Source organism: Rhinoraja longicauda, chromosome 7 (genome assembly GCF_053455715.1).
Source record: "Rhinoraja longicauda isolate Sanriku21f chromosome 7, sRhiLon1.1, whole genome shotgun sequence".
NCBI classification, from domain to species: domain Eukaryota; kingdom Metazoa; phylum Chordata; class Chondrichthyes; order Rajiformes; family Arhynchobatidae; genus Rhinoraja; species Rhinoraja longicauda.
The window spans coordinates 59,195,448-59,217,634 of NC_135959.1; the positions used below are offsets into that span (position 1 = coordinate 59,195,448).

The window sequence follows — 22,187 nt, forward strand, 5'->3', positions numbered from 1 at the left end:
AGACTGATGTCAGGGGGGTGGGACAAAGGAAGGATATAGGTGGAGACAGGAAGATAGAGGGAGATCTGGGAAGGAGGAGGGGAAGAGAGGGGCAGAGGAACTATCTAAAGTTGGAGAAGTCGATGTTCATACCACTGGGCTGCAAGCTGCCCAGGTGAAATATGAGGTGTTCCTCCAATTTCCGGTGGGCCTCACTTTGGTACTGGAGGAGGCCCATGACAGAAAGGTCAGACTGGGAATGGGAGGGGGAGTTGACATGCTCGGCCACCGGGAGATCAGTTTGGCCAACACGGACCGAGCGCAGGTGTTGAGCGAAGCGATCGCCAAGCCTGCGCTTGACAATAGACAATAGACAATAGACAATAGGTGCAGGAGTAGGCCATTCGGCCCTTTGAGCCAGCACCGCCATTCAATGTGATCATGGCTGATCATTCTCAATCAGTACCCCGTTCCTGCCTTCTCCCCATACCCCCTGACTCCGCTATCCTCAAGAGCTCTATCTAGCTCTCTCTTGAATGTACTCAGAGAATTGGCCTCCACTGCCCTCTGAGGCAGAGAATTCCACAGATTCACAACTCTCTGACTAAAAAAGTTTTTCCTCATCTCTGTTCTAAATGGCCTACCCCTTATTCTTAAACTGTGGCCCCTGGTTCTGGACTCCCCCAACATTGGGAACATGTTTCCTGCCTCTAACATGTCCAACCCCTTAATAATCTTATACGTTTCGATAAGATCCCCTCTCATCCTTCTAAATTCCAGTGTATACAAACCTAGTCGCTCCAGTCATTCAACATATGACAGTCCTGCCATTCCGGGAATTAACCTAGTAAACCTACGCTGCACGCCCTCAATAGCAAGAATATCCTTCCTCAAATTTGGAGACCAAAACTACACACAGTACTCCAGGTGCGGTCTCACTAAGGCCCTGTACAACTGCAGAAGGACCTCTTTGCTCCTATACTCAACTCCTCTTGTTATGAATGCCAACATTCTATTGGCTTTCTTCACTGCCTGCTGTACCTGCATGCTTCCTTTCAGTGACTGATGCACTAAGACACCCAGATCACGTTGTACGTCCCCTTTTCCTAACTTGACACCATTCAAATAATAATCTGCCTTCCTATTCTTACCACCAAAGTGGATAACCTCACACTTATCCACATTAAACTGCATCTGCCATGCATCTGCCCACTCACACAACCTGTCCAAGTCACCCTGCAACCTCATAGCATCTTCCTCACAGTTCACACTGCCACCTAGCTTTGTATCATCGGCAAATTTGCTAATGGTACTTTTAATCCCTTCATCCAAGTCATTGATGTATATTGTAAATAGCTGCGGTCCCAACACCGAGCCTTGCGGTACCCCACTAGTCACTGCCTGCCATTCTGAAAGGGACCCATTTATCCCCACTCTTTGCTTTCTGTCTGTCAACCAACTTTCTATCCATGTCAGTACCCTACCTCCAATACCATGTGCTCTAATTTTGCCCACCAATCTCCTATGTGGGACCTTGTCGAAGGCTTTCTGAAAGTCGAGGTACACCACATCCACCGGCTCTCCCCTGTCAATTTTCCTAGTTACATCCTCAAAAAATTCCAGTAGATTAGTCAAGCACGATTTCCCCTTCGTAAATCCATGCTGACTCAGAACGATCCTGTTACTGCGATCTAAATGCTCCGCAATTTCGTCTTTTATAATTGCCTCCAGCATCTTCCCCACCACTGATGTCAGACTAACTGGTCTATAATTTCCCGTTTTCTCTCTCCCTCCTTTCTTGAAAAGTGGGATAACATTAGCTACCCTCCAATCCACAGGAACTGACCCGGAATCTATAGAGCATTGGAAAATCATTACTAATGCGTCCACAATTTCTAGAGCCACCTCCTTAAGCACCCTGGGATGCAGACCATCAGGTCCTGGGGATTTATCAGCCTTGAGTCCCATTAGTCTACCTAAAACATTTTCCTGCCTAATGTGGATTTCCTCCAGTTCCTCTGTCACCCTAGGATCTCTGGCCACTAGAACATCTGGGAGATTGTTTGTATCCTCCTCAGTGAAGACAGATCCAAAGTACCGGTTCAACTCTTCTGCCATTTCCTTGTTCCCCATTATAAATTCCCCTGCTTCTGTCTTCAAGGGACCCACATTTTTTTCCTTTTCACATACCTAAAAAAGCTTTTACTATCCTCCTTTATATTATTGGCTAGTTTACCCTCGTTTCGCCGATGTAAATAAGTTGACATCTAGCACAGCGGATGCAATAGATGAGGTTGGAGGAGGTGCAGGTGAACCTCTGTCTCACCTGGAAAGACTGTTTGGGTCCTTGGATGGAGCTGAGGGGGGAGGTAAAGGGACAGGTGTTACATCTCGTGCGGTTGCAGGGGAAAGTGCCCGGGTTTGGGGTGGTTTGGGTAGGAAGGGACAAGTGGACCAGGAAGTTACGGAGGGAACGGTCTCTGCAGAACGCAGAGAGGGGAGGGGATGGGAAGATGTGGCCAGTGGTGGGGTCCCGTTGTAGGTGATGGAAATGTTGGCAGATGTGTTATATTGGTTAAAGATGATCACTGAAATCCTGCACAAAGTCATGCCTTTCTCTGCAATATCTACTCGCAGAGTTCTCACGCAGAAACGGACGTTGCATGAATAATTTCTTTTTTTCATGTCATTTCTTTCTGACATGTGACCAGTTCTCAGGGCACACACAACATTCCCCCACTTATCTGCCAGCAATCTATCCTCTCTCCTTTCCGCTTTCCGCAGACACAACTTCTCATTTCCACCCTTTTCCACTTTCCGCAAAGACCGTTCCCTTGGCAACTCCCTTGTTCACTCATCCCTTCCCACCCAAACCACCCCTCCCCAGGTACTTTCCCCTGCAACCATGGGAGATGCAACACCTGTCCTTATATCTCCTCCCTCAACTCCATCCAGGGACCCCGACAGTCCTTTCAGGGAAGGCAGAGATTCACTTTCATCTCCTCCAACCTCATCTACTGTATCCGTTGTTCCAGGTGTGGACTCCTATATATTGGCGAGACCAAGCGCAGACTAGTCGATTGTTTCGCTGAACACCTTTGCTCACTCAGTCTGCCTTGGCCTGCATGATTCCCTGGTTGCCAAACATTTTAATTCCCCCTCCCATACCAACACTGAGCTTTCTGTCCTGGGCCTCCTCCATTGTCAGAGTGAGGCTAAACAGCATCTCATATTGCGCTTGGGCAGCTTACAACCCAGTGGTATGAACATTGATTTCTCTAATTTAAAGTAACCCTTGCATCCCCTCTCTCTCCGTCCCTCCCCCGCCCTAGTCATCCTGCTAGTTTTACTGTTCGCATCCCCAGAGATGCCGCCTGACCCGCTGAGTTACTCCAGCTTTTGTGTCTCCCCTCGTTATCACCTCCTCCACAGCCAACATGAACCACTGTGGGCTCTTCAGGCATCGGTGCCAACTCTGATCTGTTCTGTACCTATTCATACCTCTAGTTTCCCTGTCCCCTGACTCTCAGTCTGAAGGATCTCGACCCAAAAGGTCACCTATTCTTTTTTTCCAGAGATGCTGCCTGACCCACTGAGTTACTCCAGCATTTCGTGCCTATCTTCAGGGTAAATCAGCATCTGCAATTCCTTCCTGCACATTCTCCCAAAAGCTTCCAGCTTCCCCCTGATTCTTATGCCACCCACTGGAGCAATTTACACTAGCCAATTTACCAACCAGCATATCATTGTGGTGTGGGAGGAAAGCAGTGCACCAGGAGGAACCCGCATAGCCGTCAAGTCAAGTCAATTTTATTTGTATAGCACATTTAAAAACAACCCACGTTGACCAAAGTGCTGTACATCAGTTCAGGTACTAAGAAACAAACATACAATGGCACACAAACATAACAGCACATACATAAACAGTTCACAGCGCCCCCTCAGAGGGCCTCAAACGCAAGGGAGTAGAAATAGGTTTTGAGCCTGGACATAAAGGAGTCGATGGAGGGGGCAGTTCTGATGGGGAGAGGGATGCTGTTGCACAGTCTCGGAGCTGCAACCGCAAAAGCGCGGTCACCCCTGAGCTTAAGCCTAGACCGCGGGATAGTGTGTAGCCCCAAATCGGCCGACCTGAGGGACCTGGAGATAGAATGGTGGGTTAGACGATTTTTGATATGGGAGGGCAAGCCCGTTTGGGGCTTTGTATGTGAATATGGGGAGCTTGAAGTTGATTCTGTACCGTACTGGGAGCCAGTGGAGAGAGGCCAGAATCGGGATGATGTGGTCCCTTTTACGGGTACCCGTCAGGAGTCTCGCTGCGGCGTTTTGGACCAATTGTAGGCAGGACAGGGATGATTGGCTGATCCCAGTGTATAGGGAGTTGCAGTAGTCTAGGCGGGAGTAAATGAATGTGTGAATGATTTTTTCAATGTCGTCAAATTGGAGGAATGGTATGATTGTAGCTATGGGAAGGAAGCTGTAGGGTCAATGTGCAAACAGCACCAGAGGCGAGGATGAAATTGGAGTTGTGAGACAGCAGCACTAACTACTGGCACCATGGCGTCACTCCTGATGTGCGTCTCACTCCAGGAATTCATCAGATGCACGACATGGATCTTGGCCAGAAGTACCCAGACCAGTTTTGTCATTGATGCGACTTCTCTATTCAGAACCTAATCAAGGTAACATCAAAACTGGATTGCAAAGCCTTAACAAAAATAACATGAAACAATTCAATCTCGGAGTTTTTTTGAGAAATTACAAGAAATGTAAATTTCTCCCCAAATATCGAATCATAATCGTGGTCCGACTTCCAGTGTGACACAATCAACAAAGCTATTTTTTTGCTTCCAACAGAATCTCACCACCTCACTACTGGTAATTGGCACCTAACATTAGGATCCTCATTATTTCAGATATGATATGTATCTTCATTCTCATGGCTGTGAACTTTCTTGCCAGGAAAAATTATTGATTGGAAATGAAAATAATATGAGATCTACTTAGCCTTTATTTAGAACAGTCAGGCTGAAGTGTTGACAACTCAATAGTTTGAGAGCTATGGGGGAAATAAATAGCTGGAAGGCTATTTTGAAGTAAATATTTTAAGACTGACAATAATGGAATTTAAACAGTTTGGAAATAAACTTGCATTAGAATTATGAGTCATATGGGTTTTTTTGTACAGGACATGTAACAGCCAGGAAAGGTGAGAATAGAAGCAGGTATTGACAGCTGAGAAATTCCCTGGTTACATTTAAATTAATTAAAAGTAGATGAAATTTATGATTTAGTTAGTCAATTCCTGGAAAGTTGTATTTCATTTTAAATGAAAGACACATTCAATTATTAGTGCAGGTGCTTGGGGTCTCATCCTAAGGGCCTGTGGTGCTTGAATTTATTAGTAGCTGATTAAATCTGTTGAATTAAGGAATTACAGGTAAATATTCTAAATGAAGCATGTTGCCATTGAAATGTTGCAGAGAGCTAATGTCTAAAGGTGCAGCTTCATTAGCTGCCGAGTATTAGAACAGGTTTTAATGTCACAATAGTTGCAAATTTCCACATGCATCATTGCTTAATATAGTCATATCGGAAAATTTGTGGTGCGTCAGTGTTTGTCAGATGTACAACAGGCAAACACATTCAAGTTTGCACACATTTTTCTGCCAGCATCTAAGAAGTGAGCCTCCGGCTTAGAGACTGCACTTTCCCAGTGACTCAGAAGGTGAATGTTCAAGATCATCCCCGATTACCATATGATATTCAAAAGGGTACAGGAGACCTGGGTTTATTTGGAGCATTGCGTGCAGTTCTGGTTGCCTCATTACAGGAAGGATGTAGAGGTTTTACAGGGGGTGCAGACAGGATTTACCAGAATGCTGCATGGATTAGGGGGTATTAGCTACAAGGAGAGGTTGGACAAACTTGGATTGTTTTCTCTGGAACCCTGGAGGCTGAGGGGAGACCTGAGAGAACTATATACAATTATGAGAGGCACAGATAGGGTAGACAGTAAGAACCTCTTTCCACACTAGATACTAGATTAGTCAAAGACTAGAGGACATAACTGTAAGGTGAAAGGAGCAAATCTTAAAGGAGATTTGCAGGACAAGTTTTTTTATGTAGCGTGTCATGGGTGTCTGGAACCAGTTGCTGGGGATGGTGGTGGAGGCAGATAAGATAGTGAGGTTTTTAAATGTGTACATAGATATGCAGGCAATGGAGGGATATGAATCATGTGCAGGCAGATGAGACTAGTTTATCTTGGTTTCATGCATGGAGCATACACTGCGAGTTTCGTAAGGGTTAATTTCCATAACCCGGATGGACAGTGGTGTTTCCTGTATTTGTATTTGGACGGTGACCAGTGGTTCAGTAGGAAAGTGTCCATAGTGACGCAAAAAGATTGATATCAGACCCCATTGTTGCTGCCTCTATTAATAGATATCAGAATGACAGGGAATCAGCTCAGAGTTCTGCAGGTACTCTATTTTGTTTTGTATTAGTTCTTAATATTGTGTTCAAATTTAGCGGCAGTGTAGGTAATCACAACCAACAACCTAATTCACCCCCAGGTTAAGATCCATGGGCTCTTTATTCTTGATGTGCATCACCAGTTTTGGAAATACATTAAAGAAAACAATAGGAATGGCTCTGCATGGATGCTGCCTGACTCGCCGTGTTCTTTCAGCACCAGATTGAAGTACAGTATCTGCAGGCTGGTGGGGTGAAAGGTAAGGACCTGGGGAATTTCCTACTGAAACACAGGTCACTCTGCCCAAAGACAAATACAAAACCATCCAGCAGTTTGTCTTTTGCTCAGGAAACCACCTGTTAATTTTCTATTAAGTAGAAAAACATAATCTATTAATTAGACTAATTTAATTGTGAGATTTGTATTTCTCTGCCTTGGGACAGGACAGAATGCATGGTTTAATATTGAAAGGATTTTGTGATTAAAAGTGTGATCCTATATTATTGAGGTGATATTTATGACTGTTTTACATCATTGTTTAAGTTAAAGCCATTTTATAAATAATTATGAGGACCCAATTTTATGATCAAAGAAAAGCTATCCTTTCACCTTGCATCCTGACTTTGCAATACAACATTAAATAGCTAAAAAAAACAATTTTGTTTTAAACTCAGTATAGCCCTTAGTAAATTACATTCAATATTACACAAATCCCATAACGATAGCAAAATTAACACTAATAGCCCAATTAAGTTAGTCTAGGAAGCAGAAATACTGTATGACCAGAGATCCTCTGTGGGGTAAGTACAAAACATTTGTTTTGATTCCCCTGATGCATTTAGCAATGGAATCACCATTCAATCCATCTGAATCTCAACATTATTGTTACCCATTTACAGTGTGTATTTTTATATGAAGCTTAACCTTGACTCTCGTTCTGTTGCAGACATATTATTAACAATATTTATGGATCTGGAAGCACTAGAAAATACTATTTTCATTATCAATCATAGCGTAAAATAAGGGAAAGTTGAAAGTATGGTGGCATAAGAAAGTTACCAATACTTGAATAGTTGCAATGAAAAGAAGTTACCAGGTCATCGCATCCCTATGGGATGAATTAACCCAAGAGGAAATACTGTGAGTGTTAACCAGCTTCCCAGAACAGGTGGTGGGATTAACTCCTTGAAAATGTATATTTTCTTCAGAACCTGCAGATTAAGATTTGTTTTTTATATGGGACCCCAACATTGATGTTAATTGGCTCCAAAAACAGAAATTCATCCCAGTGATGTAATCAGGAAAGAAGTTCCAAAAATGGTCGAGAGCTTCAAGTTCCTAGACATAAATATCATCAACAATTTGTCAATTACAGTGATTGTGTGGCTAAGAAAGCACATCAAAGCCTCTTCTTCCTCAGGAATCTACATAAATGAGTCTTACTGATGTCTACAGGTGCACCACGGAGAGCATCCTACCAGGATACAGCACAGCTAGCATTGGCAATTGTTCCACCCTTGCAGAGAGTTGTGGATGCAGCCCAGTCCATCACAGAAACCAACTCCCTACTCATTGATTCTTTCTACACCACGCTATCGCGAGAAAACCAGCACATATGTTCCATGTATTGTGTGTTTTATGACTGTTGGCAGATCAATTTCCCTCCTGACATAAATAAAGTTCTATCGTATCGTTTCGTATTGTGTCAGCAACGACCACAAACATTCCCTTTTCTCCCCGTTACCGTCAGACTCTTGAACAAATTTTTCATGCATTGGTCTCCATCTTTTAAAGATGCATTCCTGATCTACAGTGGCCCTAGTCTTTATTTTAATCTGCACATTCTCTGTAGCTGTACAACATATTCTGCATGCTGCTACCTTTCTCTGTTGTACTAATGTCTGGTATTAATTGTAAACCTGTATCGATGTTTTACCTGGATAGCACGCAAAGCCAGTTTTTTCACTGTATTTAGACTTTAGACTTTGGAGATACAGCATAGAAACAGGCCTTCGGCCCACAGAGTCCAAGCTGACCAGTAATCACCACGTACACTAGCACTATCCTACACACTGGAGACAATTTACAATTTTACCGAAGCCATTTAAACTACAAAACTATCTGTGTTTGGAGTGTGGGAGGAAACCAGAGCACCCGGGGAAATCCAACGCGGCGGTTACAGAGAGAATGAACAAATTCCATACAGACAGCACCAATAATCAGGATCAAATCCGGGAGTCTGGCGCTATAAGGCAACAACTCTACCACTGCGACACAGTGCCGCCTCGACACATGTTACAATAATTAACTGAAACCACTACAAGTACCAATAACAAAACCAAAAATGTGTTGCCAACATTTATGTAATACTCAAAGGCGCAGAGTTGCTGTTCTGGACACCAAAGAATAAAATATTAACACCGAAGCAATATGTTATTCTCCTTTCCAAACTAAAACCCACCTAAACTCTCTCATCATAATGTACTTGAGCTTCAGTGACCTTTCATTTGATCCAAACTAGCAACAAATGATTTAAACTCAGGACATTTTCAAATGTGGTTACATTGAGACCTAACAAGCCACAGTCTGTGTACAGCCTGTGTTTCATTAATTATCAGAGACTGGGTCAAACTTGGAGTGTTCGCAGGTATTGAGCATTGATAACCACCAGCTACAGTTTCCCGATGTTCATCTGAGTGAGCCACTTACAGCAGGCACATCTTTCCTTGGTTATCCGTGCCGGCTCTGATTTGTTCTGAACCTTTTCATACCTCTAGTTTCCCTTCCCCTTGACTCTCAGTCTGAAGAAGGGTTTTGACCTGAAATGTCACCTATTCCTTTTCTCCAGAGAAGCTGCCTGCCCTGCTGAGTTACTCCAGCATTTTGTGACTATCTTCGGTGTAAACCAGCATCTGCAGTTCCCTACTACACATGCGGATCAGGCTGTAAGTTAACATTACCCAAGTCTCAAACTTCCAATATCAGAGTGGTTTGGCAGTTAAACTAGCCCTTTCCTGCTCTGATTAAAAAAATAACTTTTGTTGTTTTATTTTATAATCTGTTTAGTTTTGTTTAGAGATGCAGCACGGAAACCCATGGAGACCGCACCGACCAGCAATCTCTGCACATTAAGTGTAAGAAAATAACTGCAGATGCTGGTACAAATCGAAGGTAATTATTCACAAAATGCTGGAGTAACTCAGCAGGTCAGGCAGCATCTCAGGAGAGAAGGAATGGGTGGCGTTTCGGGTCGAGACCCTTCTTCAGTCTGATGTCAGGGGGGCGGGACAAAGGAAGGATATAGGTGGAGACAGGAAGACAGTGGGAGATCTGGGAAGGGGAGGGGAAGAGAGGGACAGAGGAACTATCTAACGTTGGAGAAGTCAATGTTCATACCACTGGGCTGCAAGCTGCACATTAACACTATCTTACACACACTAGGGTCAATTTACATTTACACCAAGCCAATTAACTTACAAACCTGTACGTCTTTGGAGTGTGGGAGGAAACCAACGTTCTTGGTGAAAACCCATGCGGGTCACGAGGAGAATGTACAAATTCCATACAGACAGCACCCGTGGTCAGCAGGGAACCCGGGTCTCTGGCGCTGTAAGGCAGCAACTCTACTGCTACGTCACTGTGTTTCTTTAATGTTTTTTCCCCAAGTTTGAACAGGCATCACAGTGGGTGGTGTCACCAAAGCGCTGCTGTCATTAGATATGGGTTTCTCCTTTCCTGATGGAGTTTTTGATTTAATTCCTGACAAAATGAATGAAGATTGAAAGCCGGAGGAAGGAATTGCTAAGGTGAGCAACAGAAACTGCAAGCCGAGGAAGAAAGTCACTTTGCAAGAAGATTTATTTAAAACAACACCTACTTAATAACTATACAAAAATTTAACTGAATTAATAATCTTTTTTGATTGTGATCCAATAATTACCAGTTCAAAGTTAGAAATTTCAGATCCTTTCAGAGTAACTTGTGATTGAAGTGAATAAATCTAGTAATATCATCATATCATCATCATATATATACAGCCGGAAACAGGCCTTTTCGGCCCACCAAGTCCGTGCCGCCCAGCGATCCCCGTACATTAACACTATCCTACACCCACTATTTCAGGGGTATTCATTAGCGAAGTGCTCCTCCTTTCTATACATAACTTTGTTTTACAATGTTCTTGAATCTAGTGGCACATGCTTCAAAGCTTTTGTATGTTCTGCCTGACTGAGCCATTGGTTCTGAAGGGAATATCCAGCATTCAGATCCTCCCATTTATCTCACACAGACTTATGTGGCCCTTTATGGCAGAATAAGCTGAATAACATGAAAATCCCAGTGGAGGATTCCCAGCATTTGGCTGGGAGATCTGTTTCTCTGATCCTAGGACTATTCCCAGTTCAATTTCCTTGAATTAGGTTTCCAGGCTTTGAGGTTAGGAATGCAGAGGTAAATAAAACGGATGTCAAAGGTGGTAGGGAATTTCAGAATGGTGCCTGAGAGGTTGTACTCTTTAGTCAGAGGGTTGTTAATCTGTGGAACTCATTGCCACACAGAACAGTGGAGGCCAAGTCAGTGGATATTTTTAAGGCAGAGATAGACAAATTCTTGATTGGGTGTCAAGGGTTATGGGGAGAAGGTGGGAAAATGGGATGAGGCAGAGATCAGCCATGATTGGATGGCGGAGTAGACTTGATGGGCTGAATGGCCTAATTCTACTCCTATAACTTGTGAACCTGTGGACTTTTACTCATCCTCTGGGTGTAGAGAATTAGCTCCCTCAGCTATTGCACCCAGCCCAAGAAAGCATGGGCGGAGAGAGGGCAAGGAGAACAGTTTGATTGCAAATTGCCTGGCCCATCATGTCATCGAAATGTGGTTGCAGATCCCAGTAACAAAGAAGAAAAACAGTCTTCTCCTTAAATTTGTCATTGTGGCCAATTCGGGAAATATTTAAATGCCTTTTGATTTTTGTTTTAGCAAAGCTCTGGTTTTTCTCTGATTCATCACTGTTTTTAAAATGATTCATCTCTGTGTAGTTTTGCAGATTGTCACGGTAACTGTGAAGGGGATATGCTGCAAAACAGCATTATGAATATACCATTGTGAATATCTGGTGTCATTTTCAGTTACTACAGAATTGTGAGATGTTATGACATCTGGTGGAAAGGACAATAATCTCCTTTGATTTTTCTGACCTAGATTCTGCTAATCAGCATATCAGTCATTGGATAGTCAACAAGCAAAACAAGCCTGGCCTGGCTATTACTTTGGAAAGGAGACTTAGTTCCATCATGGTAAAGCAATTTTCAACTTATTCTTAACCATGTATTAAAAATCATTGTGAATTGTATCTCAGTGTTTAGATATTCTGTGTAATGAATTTGAAACTAATCAAATCATTTTCTCAGAGTCAAATATTTACAGCAATTTCTCCATTCAATATAGTGGAGATGTTAACTTAGTCAACATAAAAAAAGATTACTGCCTCTACTGATATGATGAGATGAAAATATCAGCAATATAGCATATAGTGTGTAAGTATCTCAATAAAAGTTCACAAGTTATAGGAGTAGAATTAGGCCATTCGGCCCATCAAGTCTACTCCGCCATTCAATAATGGCCCTTGACACCCGTTCTAATCAAGAATTTGTCTATCGCTGCCTTAAAAACATCCACTGACTTGGCCTCCACCAGGCAATGAGTTTCACAGATTAACTACCCTCTGACTAAAGAAGTTCCTCCTCACCTCCTTTCTAAAAGAGCGCCCTTTAATTCTGAGGCTAAAACCTCTGGTCCCAGACTCTCCCACCAGTGGAAACATCCTTTCCACATCCACTTTATCTATGCCTTTCATCATTCATTAATACATAACCTTAGGGTCCATATCATCCAACTAACAAAACTTGAATTAAAAGTATTATTTCCAACCAACCTTGAGGATGAAGCATGCAGCAAGAAGTCCATTGAAATATCTCCTTAGCAGAGTTGATGATTTGGTTAGTTCTATTACTCTTACCTTAGAGTTTCCCCCGATGAGCCTCTCCTTTTCCAGAGGTTAACCAGACTGCTGGAACGGCTTGCAGCAGAGGATGACTTCCCATCTCCAACGTGCATACGGACCACAGTGGACGTGGTAAATGCACTGCGCACATTCCGTTCAGGTTTGGCCAGTATGATGTACACTTTCGGAACAAACATGCACCCAAGTGCCACCGTGGCACTTAGGCTAACAGAGAAACACATGGTGATGATCTTGTAATTGCTTCCAAAGTAGATTGGGACAAAAGCGAGCCAGATGATGCAGGTCGTGTACATAGTAAACGCAATGTACTTTGCTTCATTGAAATTGGCAGGGACATTCCGTGTTTTAAAAGCATAGAAGGTGCAACTTAAAATCAGAAGACCATTGTATCCAAGGGGAGTAACGACGGCCATGTTGGTGGTGTTACATATCAGCTTAACATCTCGGATAGTTGGGTAATCGTGAATGACTTCCGGTGGCTCCATGATGAAAAGAGAAACAATTATCCCTAGCTGAATACATATCAACACGGAGGCAATGATCAGCTGGGCGCAAGCACTCATGAACCTTGGCTTCTTGGTGCAGATCTTCTTTTTGCTTCCGGCAAGGATTCTTGCAATTCGATTGGTTTTGGTCACCAAAGCAGAGTAGCTCATGGCAGGGGACAAACCAATGCCGATTCTCTGAAGATAGCAGTAAATCTTTTGGGGCTTGGCAATGAGAGAGAAAGTACACAGGTATCCAAGGAAGATTCCCACTAGAATGATGTAGCAGAGTTCCCGGCTGGATGACTTGACCACAGGAGTGTCGCGGTAGACCATAAATATGAACATCACAAACATGGTGGCCAGGAGACCCAGGCAGGCAAAGACAACAGCAGCGATGGGCTCAGGATCTCCCCATCTGAGGTATTTCACTGGAATATTTTCACAGTCTGCAAATGAAAAAAAACATATGAACATAATATTGTTTAAAATCTAACAAACTATCAAATCTATGGGAAGGTTAATCTTGAACCCACTTTATTGAATCTCACTGACAGGCTGTCAGAACATTTTCAAACTGATTTTAGCCACTGTCTACAGAGAAAAAGAAATGATTTAAGGCATTAATTTTGGCCATTTACAATTATCCTATTGCATTAGCTCCAAGCCCACATTTATACACTAAACAGAATATTTTAGTGTAAGGAAATAACTGCAGATGCTGGTACAAATCGAAGGTATTTATTTCACAAAATGCTGGAGTAACTCAGCAGGTCAGGCAGCATCTCAGGAGAGAAGGAATGGGTGATGTTTTGGGTCTCGACCCGAAACTGAATATTTTGATTATTTCCTTGACAAATCTATGCTCTTACATTTGGAGATTTGTTCAGAGGTGATGGTGCCACCAGCATAAGAAGAGCTGCTGACAAAGATTCACTGATATTTATTGTGTGGATGTCAACCTTCCCTGTGTCAATTGTTGTTAGACATCATATTGAGACACAGTCACACAGCCAGCAAACAAGGAATACACAATATTCAAAGAGCATTTCAAATATTATACAGAATGTAAAGTAAAATTTGGTAAATGCACATAAAATTAAAGCAGCGGCGAAAGGCATTCTTAATAAATAATATTTTAATTTCAATATATTTTACTTATGAAATAATTTCTTTACGATATCACAATCCACGCATTTATTTTTTGAGACAGAAAAATGTTTTAAGCTTTGTATGTCATTTAAAATTTTTGCTAATCTCATACAAATGAGGATAAAGGATTTGTATACAATTACAGGAATGTTTTGTCAGATTCTCAAGATTATGCAAACAGTGCACCCTGAAAGGTGGATTGAGTCAGTGATAGCAACCTCTGGATTTCTCTGTGCTATGGGATACATTCAAACTTCAAAGCCATGATCAATTCCATGCTAGATTGATGGCTTTGTATTCCTCAGATATGTCATGCCTATATGACCACTGAGACAACTTTCATGTTTAATAATGCCTTTTGCAAAAACTCATTAATTACCAATACAAATCTGTTCACTGCAGATCTCTTTTATTTTTATTCAATTTCCTAAATTAATCTGAAGATAGACCCAAAATACTGGTGTAACTCAACAGGACAGGCAGCATCTCTGGATAGAAGGAATGGGTGACGCTTCAGGTCAAGACCCTTCTTCAGACGATCCAGTCCCTTCAGAGTTATTCCAGCATTTTGTGTCTATCTTCAGTGTAAACCAGCATCTGCAATTCCTTCCTAAATTAATTGTTTCCTCACAGTTAGATTAATTGCAATATTAAACATGCATTCATTGAACAATATCCTCAGGAAGATAAGTACAAATATGTAAATGGCTACAACTGAACAATTTGTGTTTTATAACTGAAAGAAGAGCTCTTTATAGAACTAGAAGAAATACATATTTTGCAAAGATTTGCCAGATAATTGAAAAATCATTATCTGCAAGTTGATGCCATTGAGTTGTACGTCCCACCTTATTTGAACTGTTGCATCAAATAGCAATGGATAGAATCAGACAGAAATACCTTGGTCAATGCTGCCTCCAAATCTCAAGTAAGAATCATCAGCCAAGTGTCTTATGCTTATGCGTATATTTCATCACCCAGAGTAAGAGAGAAATGAAACAGAATGTTACTACAGTCTACCCTCGTTATTATGGATCTCTTATCATCAGTCTGAAGAAGGGTCTCGACCCGAAACGTCACCCATTCCTTCTCTCCAGAGATGCTGCCTGTCCTGCTGAGTTACTCCAGCATTTTGTGTCTACTTTCTCTTGTAACAGATTTTGGTTATAGCGGACAAAATAGCGGAAGGCCGAGGATCCACAAACCCGTCTTCACCGATGGGACGGTGGTGGAGAGACTAAAAAAATTCAAATTTCTGGGAGTGCACATCTCCAAAGATCTGTCCTGGACCTAGTACATTGATACAATCATAAAGGAAGTCCATCAATGCCTCAACTTCCTTAGAAGAGTGATGAGATTTGGTATGTCGAACAATGCTCTCTTGATCTTCTACAGAAGTACAGTAGAGAGCACATTGTCTGGTTGCATCACAACCTGGTTCAGCAAGTTGACGCACAAAAACAACAAAAATTGCAAAATCGTGGTGAACACTGCCCGGTCCATCATTGGTACTGTCCTCCCCCTCATCGAAAGGCTCTACAGGAGTCACCAGGTCAAAAAGGCAGCCAGCATCATCAAACCAGCCACCCACACCACACTGGCCACACTCTAATTTCACTCCTGCCATCGGGAAGAAGGTATAGGAGCCTGAAAACAATAACGTAGAGGTTCAGGAACAGCTACTTCCCCACAACCATCAGGCTATTAGACACTTCAACCTCCAAATAGGCTCCTATGTTGTTTATCTACAAAAGGTAAATGAAATGTTAACTTTAAAAAAATGTATTTACAATGTTTAAAATATTATGGATTTTGTCTCCTTTCCTCTTTATAGTGTGTGTGGTTTAGTGGTTTGGCTGTTTGTCAAATACTGTACATATTTACCCCTCCCCCCCTTACTTACTTGGTTATAGTGGATAATCGGCAATAAAGGCCCATTATAATAAGAGTTGTCGACCTAATGAATCATGAAAACTATGTAATTGTGGTTCTTTCACTCCCAATTGACAGTTCCAATTTAGACGTTATACTTCCACAGGATTCGCACAAGATGGATATTTGTGTAGCCCAGCACCTATAAAGGTCCAATTGGGTGAAGTCTTGGAATCTAGTACCTTGCAGAGCACTACTGGAATCAGCACTAAAAGGAGCCTTTATAATCTTAAACAGAGATAGGATGTGTTGCTGGCTGTGCTGCTGAATACGATACCTGGCGTGAACTCCTGCCCTTCCCTGTTGCTGCATCAGAAAACTAGGTGCTGGGAAGCTGGTGCAAATCCCTGCCTTCCCTGTTGTTGCATGTTGCTGTTCTGGGAAACCTGGTGGGACTCCGTCAATGAATCACCCAATTGCTTCGTGCTTCTTTCTAGTTACCTTATCTAATTCCATCAGGATCTTGATCTCAGATTTTCTCTCACTCCAGAATCTTTCTTGGTAGGGGAGAGACCATGGTCAAAATGGCGGATCCCCCAGGACGAGGTTATCCCATTGCAGTTCGGGTGTGCTGACACCTGCGAGATACTCAACTGCAAAATTGGTGGTAGTGGAGGACTGCGCTTGCATTAATAAAAAGGGGTGGCACAGTGGTGCGGCAGTAGAGTTGCTGTCTTACAGCGCCAGGAACTGGGTTCAATCCTGACTATGGGTGCTGTCAGTATGGAGTTTGTACGTTCTCCCTGTGACGTCGTGGGTTTTTACTGGGTGCTCCAGTTCCCTCCCACACTCCAAAGACATACAAGTTTGTAGGTTAATTAGCATCAGTAATATAGTAAATTGTCCCTAGTGTGTGGGATAGTGCGAGTGTACAGTGTGATCTCTAGTCCGCATGGACTTATCATATCATATCATATACATACAGCCGGAAACAGGCCTTTTCGGCCCTCCAAGTCCGTGCCGCCCAGCGATCCCCGTACATTAACACTATCCTACACCCACTAGGGACAATTTTTACATTTACCCAGCCAATTAACCTACATACCTGTACGTCTTTTCTGCACACCTCCTGGACCTTGAATATCCTTCAAAACATTATGGAGAACATAAATGGATGCAATGCTAAAGTTATGGACTAACCAGTGTATTATAAAAGTTTGACTTAACCCCTCGCTGCTTCTCCACTTTATCGCTCTAACCAAAATTGTAAATGCTTCAGTTACTGCTCTCTCAAAGTGCCCTATCATTGTCAAATATTTATGCAAATGTGCAGCAAAGTAGCTGTGTTTATATGCACCTTTGAGAATTGTGCCATTTAGTAAGCATTGACTCGTCTCATTTTTTCACCAATTTGTATTACTTCACACTTGTCTGCACTAAATTTCATCTGTCACTTGTCTGGGCATTCTGCCAGCTTATCTGTACCTTATGGTAGTCTATTTACTATCAGCCTAATGTCTACCCACACCTCCAAGCTTGGTGATGCTGGCACATCTTTGAAATTTCACCCCACATATCCACATTCAAGCTATTAATATATATCCCAAAGGCACCAAACGCTCCAAGCACTGACCCCAGAGTAACGCTAGTGCATTCTATCTTCCTGTCAGAACAACCATGTAATATGAAGGATGTGTAGGAAGGAACAGCAGATGTTGGTTTAAACCGAAGATAGATACAAAAAGTTGAAGTAACTCAGCGGGACAGGCAGCATCTCTGGAGAAAAGGACTAGGTGATGTTTCGGGTTGAGACCCTTCTTCAGACTGAAATGTCACCTATTCCTTTTTTCCAGGGATGCAGTCTGACCCGTTGAGTTACTCCAGCTTTTTGTGTCAACCATGTAATATGACAATTTTTTTCCTGTCCTTAGATTCTTTAAAACATTTTTTACTGCCAATCCAGCATGCGCCTCATTTCTGTTAAACAGCTTTTTATGTAAGACTTTGCAAAATGCCTTCTGAAAATCTATCCACGTGGTTTCCAATGTATTCCAAGAACAATCTCCCTGGCAGATCAAAAAGCAAGTTTGGGGAATTACAAGGATTACTCCTCCTCCTCCTGTTTCTTGTGTTCTTATTGCATAGACTGAGGGTGAGCAGAGGATAACCCGAACGTTAAGGATTAGGAAGGAGCAGCAGATGCAACAAGGAATTTTACCGAGCATTTCCTCCAATAGAATGAATTGAGGAATTACTCAACTGGACATGTACCCAAAGTTTTAGACAATAGACAATAGACAATAGGTGCTGGAGGAGGCCATTCGGCTCTTCGAGCCAGCACCGCCATTCAATGTGAGCATGGCTGATCATTCTCAATCAGTACCCCATTCCTACCTTCTCCCCATACCCCCTGACTCCGCTATCCTTAAGAGCTCTATCTAACTCTCTCTTGAATGCCTTCAGAGAATTGGTCTCCACTGCCTTCTGAGGCAGAGAATTCCACAGATTCACAACTCTCTGACTGAAAAAGTTTTTCCTCGTCTCCGTTCTAAATGGCTTACCCCTTATTCTTAAACTGTGGCCCCTTGTTCTGGACTCCCCCAACATTGGGAACATGTTTCCTGCCTCTAACGTGTCCAACCCCTTAATAATCTTATACGTTTCGATAAGATCCCCTCTCTTCCTTCTAAATTCCAGTGTATACGAGCCTAGTCGCTCCAGTCTTTCAACATACGACAGTCCCGCCATTCCGGGAATTAACCTAGTAAACCTACGCTGCACGCCCTCAATATTCCCTTTTAATTTTGATTTTTAAATTTGATTCTAACGTATTCAAGCAAGATTCACTAAGAACCAAAGTGGACATTGACCTTCTTCAATCTATTCTACAAACATTTAAACCAGAAAACGTTTGTTTCATTAAGTGCCTGGAAACAACCGTTTGTTTCCTTGCATATGGAAGGAGAACTTGGCCAAATTGGGCACCAGAAATCCAAGGGTACTTAGGTCTTCTGAGGTTTTCTAACAAACTAGGAAGTGGTCACCAAAGGAAAAGTTAATTCTAGTATTCTAGATGAATCAGGAGGACAAACAATTCCCTCCAACACCACATCACTCACAGTTCTTTGTCAAAATTCTGGCTCCAATTGATGGCACCCATTTCAGTTAAGAAATCCAAGAAATTCTGATCCTAAAAATATTCTATGCATAACTTTTAGTCATCGTAGTCAGTATAATGAGACAACCATGTTTTTAATTTCCATATTATGACTATAATCGTCTTAATGAAAGATTATGCAAAGATGGCTATCAAGTCAACACTTCTGTCATATATTCAAGCTCAGTGTATTCATGTAAATTAAACTGGGGTCCTGGAAGTACCTAACCAGCTTTATTGCTTGTTCTCTTCTTTAAATAAGCAGCAGTTTGACAGCTCATCTCAGTAATCGATAAGCCCTTCACAGCTACAGGAATTCTCTGGTCCCAGCACTCTGCAAGGATCTAAGTAGTCTTCTTTTGCTGATTATAAACAGCAAAAGGTAATAAGCTCAAAGGCAGTCAAGTCAAGTCAATTTTATTTGTATAGCACATTTAAAAATGCTGGAGTAACTCAGTGGGACAGGCAGCATCTCTGGAGAGAAAGAATGGGTGACGTTTCACAGAGTGCTGGAGTGACTCAGCGGGGGGATAGGCAGCATCTCTGGAGAGAAGGAATGGGTGACATTTCGGGTCGAGACCCTACTTCAGAAGAAGGGTCTCGACCCAAAACGTTACCCATTCCTTCTCTCCAAAGATGCTGCCTGTTCCGCTGGGTCACTCTAGCTTTTTGTGTCTATCTTTGGTTTAGACCAGCACCTGCAGTTCCTTCCTACACCTGTTAAGGCCCAGTTGACACCAACATCCTTGTGGTTTTTCACTCAACATACTTGTGGTCTCTCATACAATAGGTTCAGTGTCTGGATATGGGTGGCTAGATAAACTTATGCATATCTGTAATTTGCTCTTCTCCCCATAATACACACCACACACATATAAAAGCAGACTTCCTTCATATCTTGCAACACAATTAACTGACAAGCATTAAGGCCATTGCCTGCTTTTATGTTTGCAGGAGTATTGTAAGCCTGATTTACAAAAAGGTAGTATTTAGACCTTTAATCTCCATTTTAAAGCAAATCATCACTGAACCAGCTTAAATTGGTTTTTTTCACATGAAAGCAAACAACAAGCACTCAGGCATATTAAACACAATATGAGAGACTTGCCAAAGCATTTCCTTTAAGGCTTTATAAAAATTGTACTAATAATGTGCATGTAAAATGGTGCTTTAATTCAGTTAGATTTATTTGCATTTTAAAGAAATACTGCACTTGTCCCTCTGACCGCAACTATAAGGTTCAAATTTAAAATTCTATCTGCAGCAACTTTTAATCTGACATCCATTATTGCCCACTTTTCCATTAACCCAGAAATTGCTTGCTATTTCTTTTCTCCTTGTCATTAATGTTGATTCTTAACAACTAAAATGACTCTGTTTGATCAATCTCTGCTTTGCCCCAATGGAATTTAATTCGTTGAAATTTTCAAGAATTGAAAGTAATTTAAAAAAAAAGAAATGTGACATTTCTAAACTCGTGCTCAGAAAGCTATTTTGCATGGATCACACTCACAATCTAATTTTGTTAACTATCTCACATATCTAAAATGCAAGAATCAAGTGTGAATGTACCTCCAATCTCCTGTTAATCGTAGAGGGTCAACGGTTTTGGGACAACATGTCTATGTGATCGGTGGTTAAAACTCATGTTCAACAATATCACTGTTACATTCTCCGATGTAAGGAAACCTCCATCATTCCAGTCGCCAGAATAATAAAGTGAGCTGACCCAATGACTACTGTCCAATAGCTCTAACATCAACCAGAGTGAAATGCTCTGAAAGATTGTTAATGGCCCACATCTGCACCACTTTTCCAGATAATCTAAATCCATTGCAATTTGAGTAGCGAAAAAATAGATCTACAGAGGACGCTATCTCTCCTGCACTATATTCAGCTCTGGATCACCTTGACAATAAAAACACCTAAGTTGTTTCGCTCAACACCTGTGCTCAGTCCGCATTAACCAATCTGATCTCCCGGTGGCCGAGCACTTCAACTCCCCCTCCCATTCCCAGTCTGACCTTTCTGTCATGGGCCTTCTCCAGTACCATAGTGAGGCCCACCGGAAATTGGAGGAACAGCACCTCATATTTCACCTGGGCAGCTTGCAGCCCGGCGGTATGAACATTGACTTCTCCAACTTTAGATCGGTCCTCGGTCCCTCTCTTCCCCATCCCCTTCCCAGATCTCCCACTGTCTTCCTGTCTCCACCTATATCCTTCCTTTGTCCCGCCCCCCCTGACATCAGTCTGAAGAAGGGTCTCGACCCGAAACATCACCCATTCCTTCTGTCCCGAGATGCTGCCTGACCTGCTGAGTTACTCCAGCATTTTGTGAATAAATACCTTCGATTTGTACCAGCACCTGCAGTTATTTTCTTACACTAAGTTGTTTGCTTAGTTGTCACCTTCTCCTAGCTACATTTTATCTCTGTTTGTTTTGTTGTTACATTCCCCTAGCTTAAATGAACAATGATCTATTCTACATTTTCCATCTCCATCCCCTTTGTCTCATTTTCACACCTGACACTTCCCGATCTCTGTATCTCCCCTGACTCAGTCTGAAGAAGGGTCTCAACCCAAAATGTCACCCATTCCTTCCATCCAGGGATGCTGCCTGTCCTGCTGAGTTACTCCAGCATTTTGTGTCTATCTTTAGTTTAAACCAGCATCTGCCGTTCCTTCCTACAACAATAACAACACCTATGTCAGGATGCCATTAATTGACTACAGCTCAGTGTTGAACACCATAATACTCATAAACTCATCTCTACATTATGGACCATGACATTGGGGCCTCCATCTGCAACTGGCTTTGTGACTTCTAGATTGGCAAACCTCAGTCAGTTAGAATTGATCATAACATTTCTTCTACCCTGACCTACAACACTGGTGCTCCAATGCCTACTTGATCTTAAAGTTTGTTGATGGCATCACCATGGTCGGCCAGATCTACAACAATGATGAGAAGAAGTACAGGAAAGAGATCAAGAACCCGGTCAAGAACGCGAATCATGGTATCAGGACGCTAAACTAG

General features: G+C 42.2%; 1 protein-coding gene across 6 annotated transcripts in view; it reads right to left on the minus strand.

Moving 5' to 3' along the window:
• grm5b (glutamate receptor, metabotropic 5b) overlaps positions 1-22,187 on the minus strand; it is a 382,791-nt gene that overhangs the window by 17,295 nt on the left and 343,309 nt on the right. For all 6 annotated transcript variants that reach the window (XM_078402687.1, XM_078402690.1, XM_078402684.1 and 3 more), the window contains exon 8: positions 12,477-13,416. In XM_078402687.1, coding sequence (XP_078258813.1) covers positions 12,477-13,416 — 940 coding nt within the window. The remainder of the gene's footprint in view (positions 1-12,476; positions 13,417-22,187) is intronic.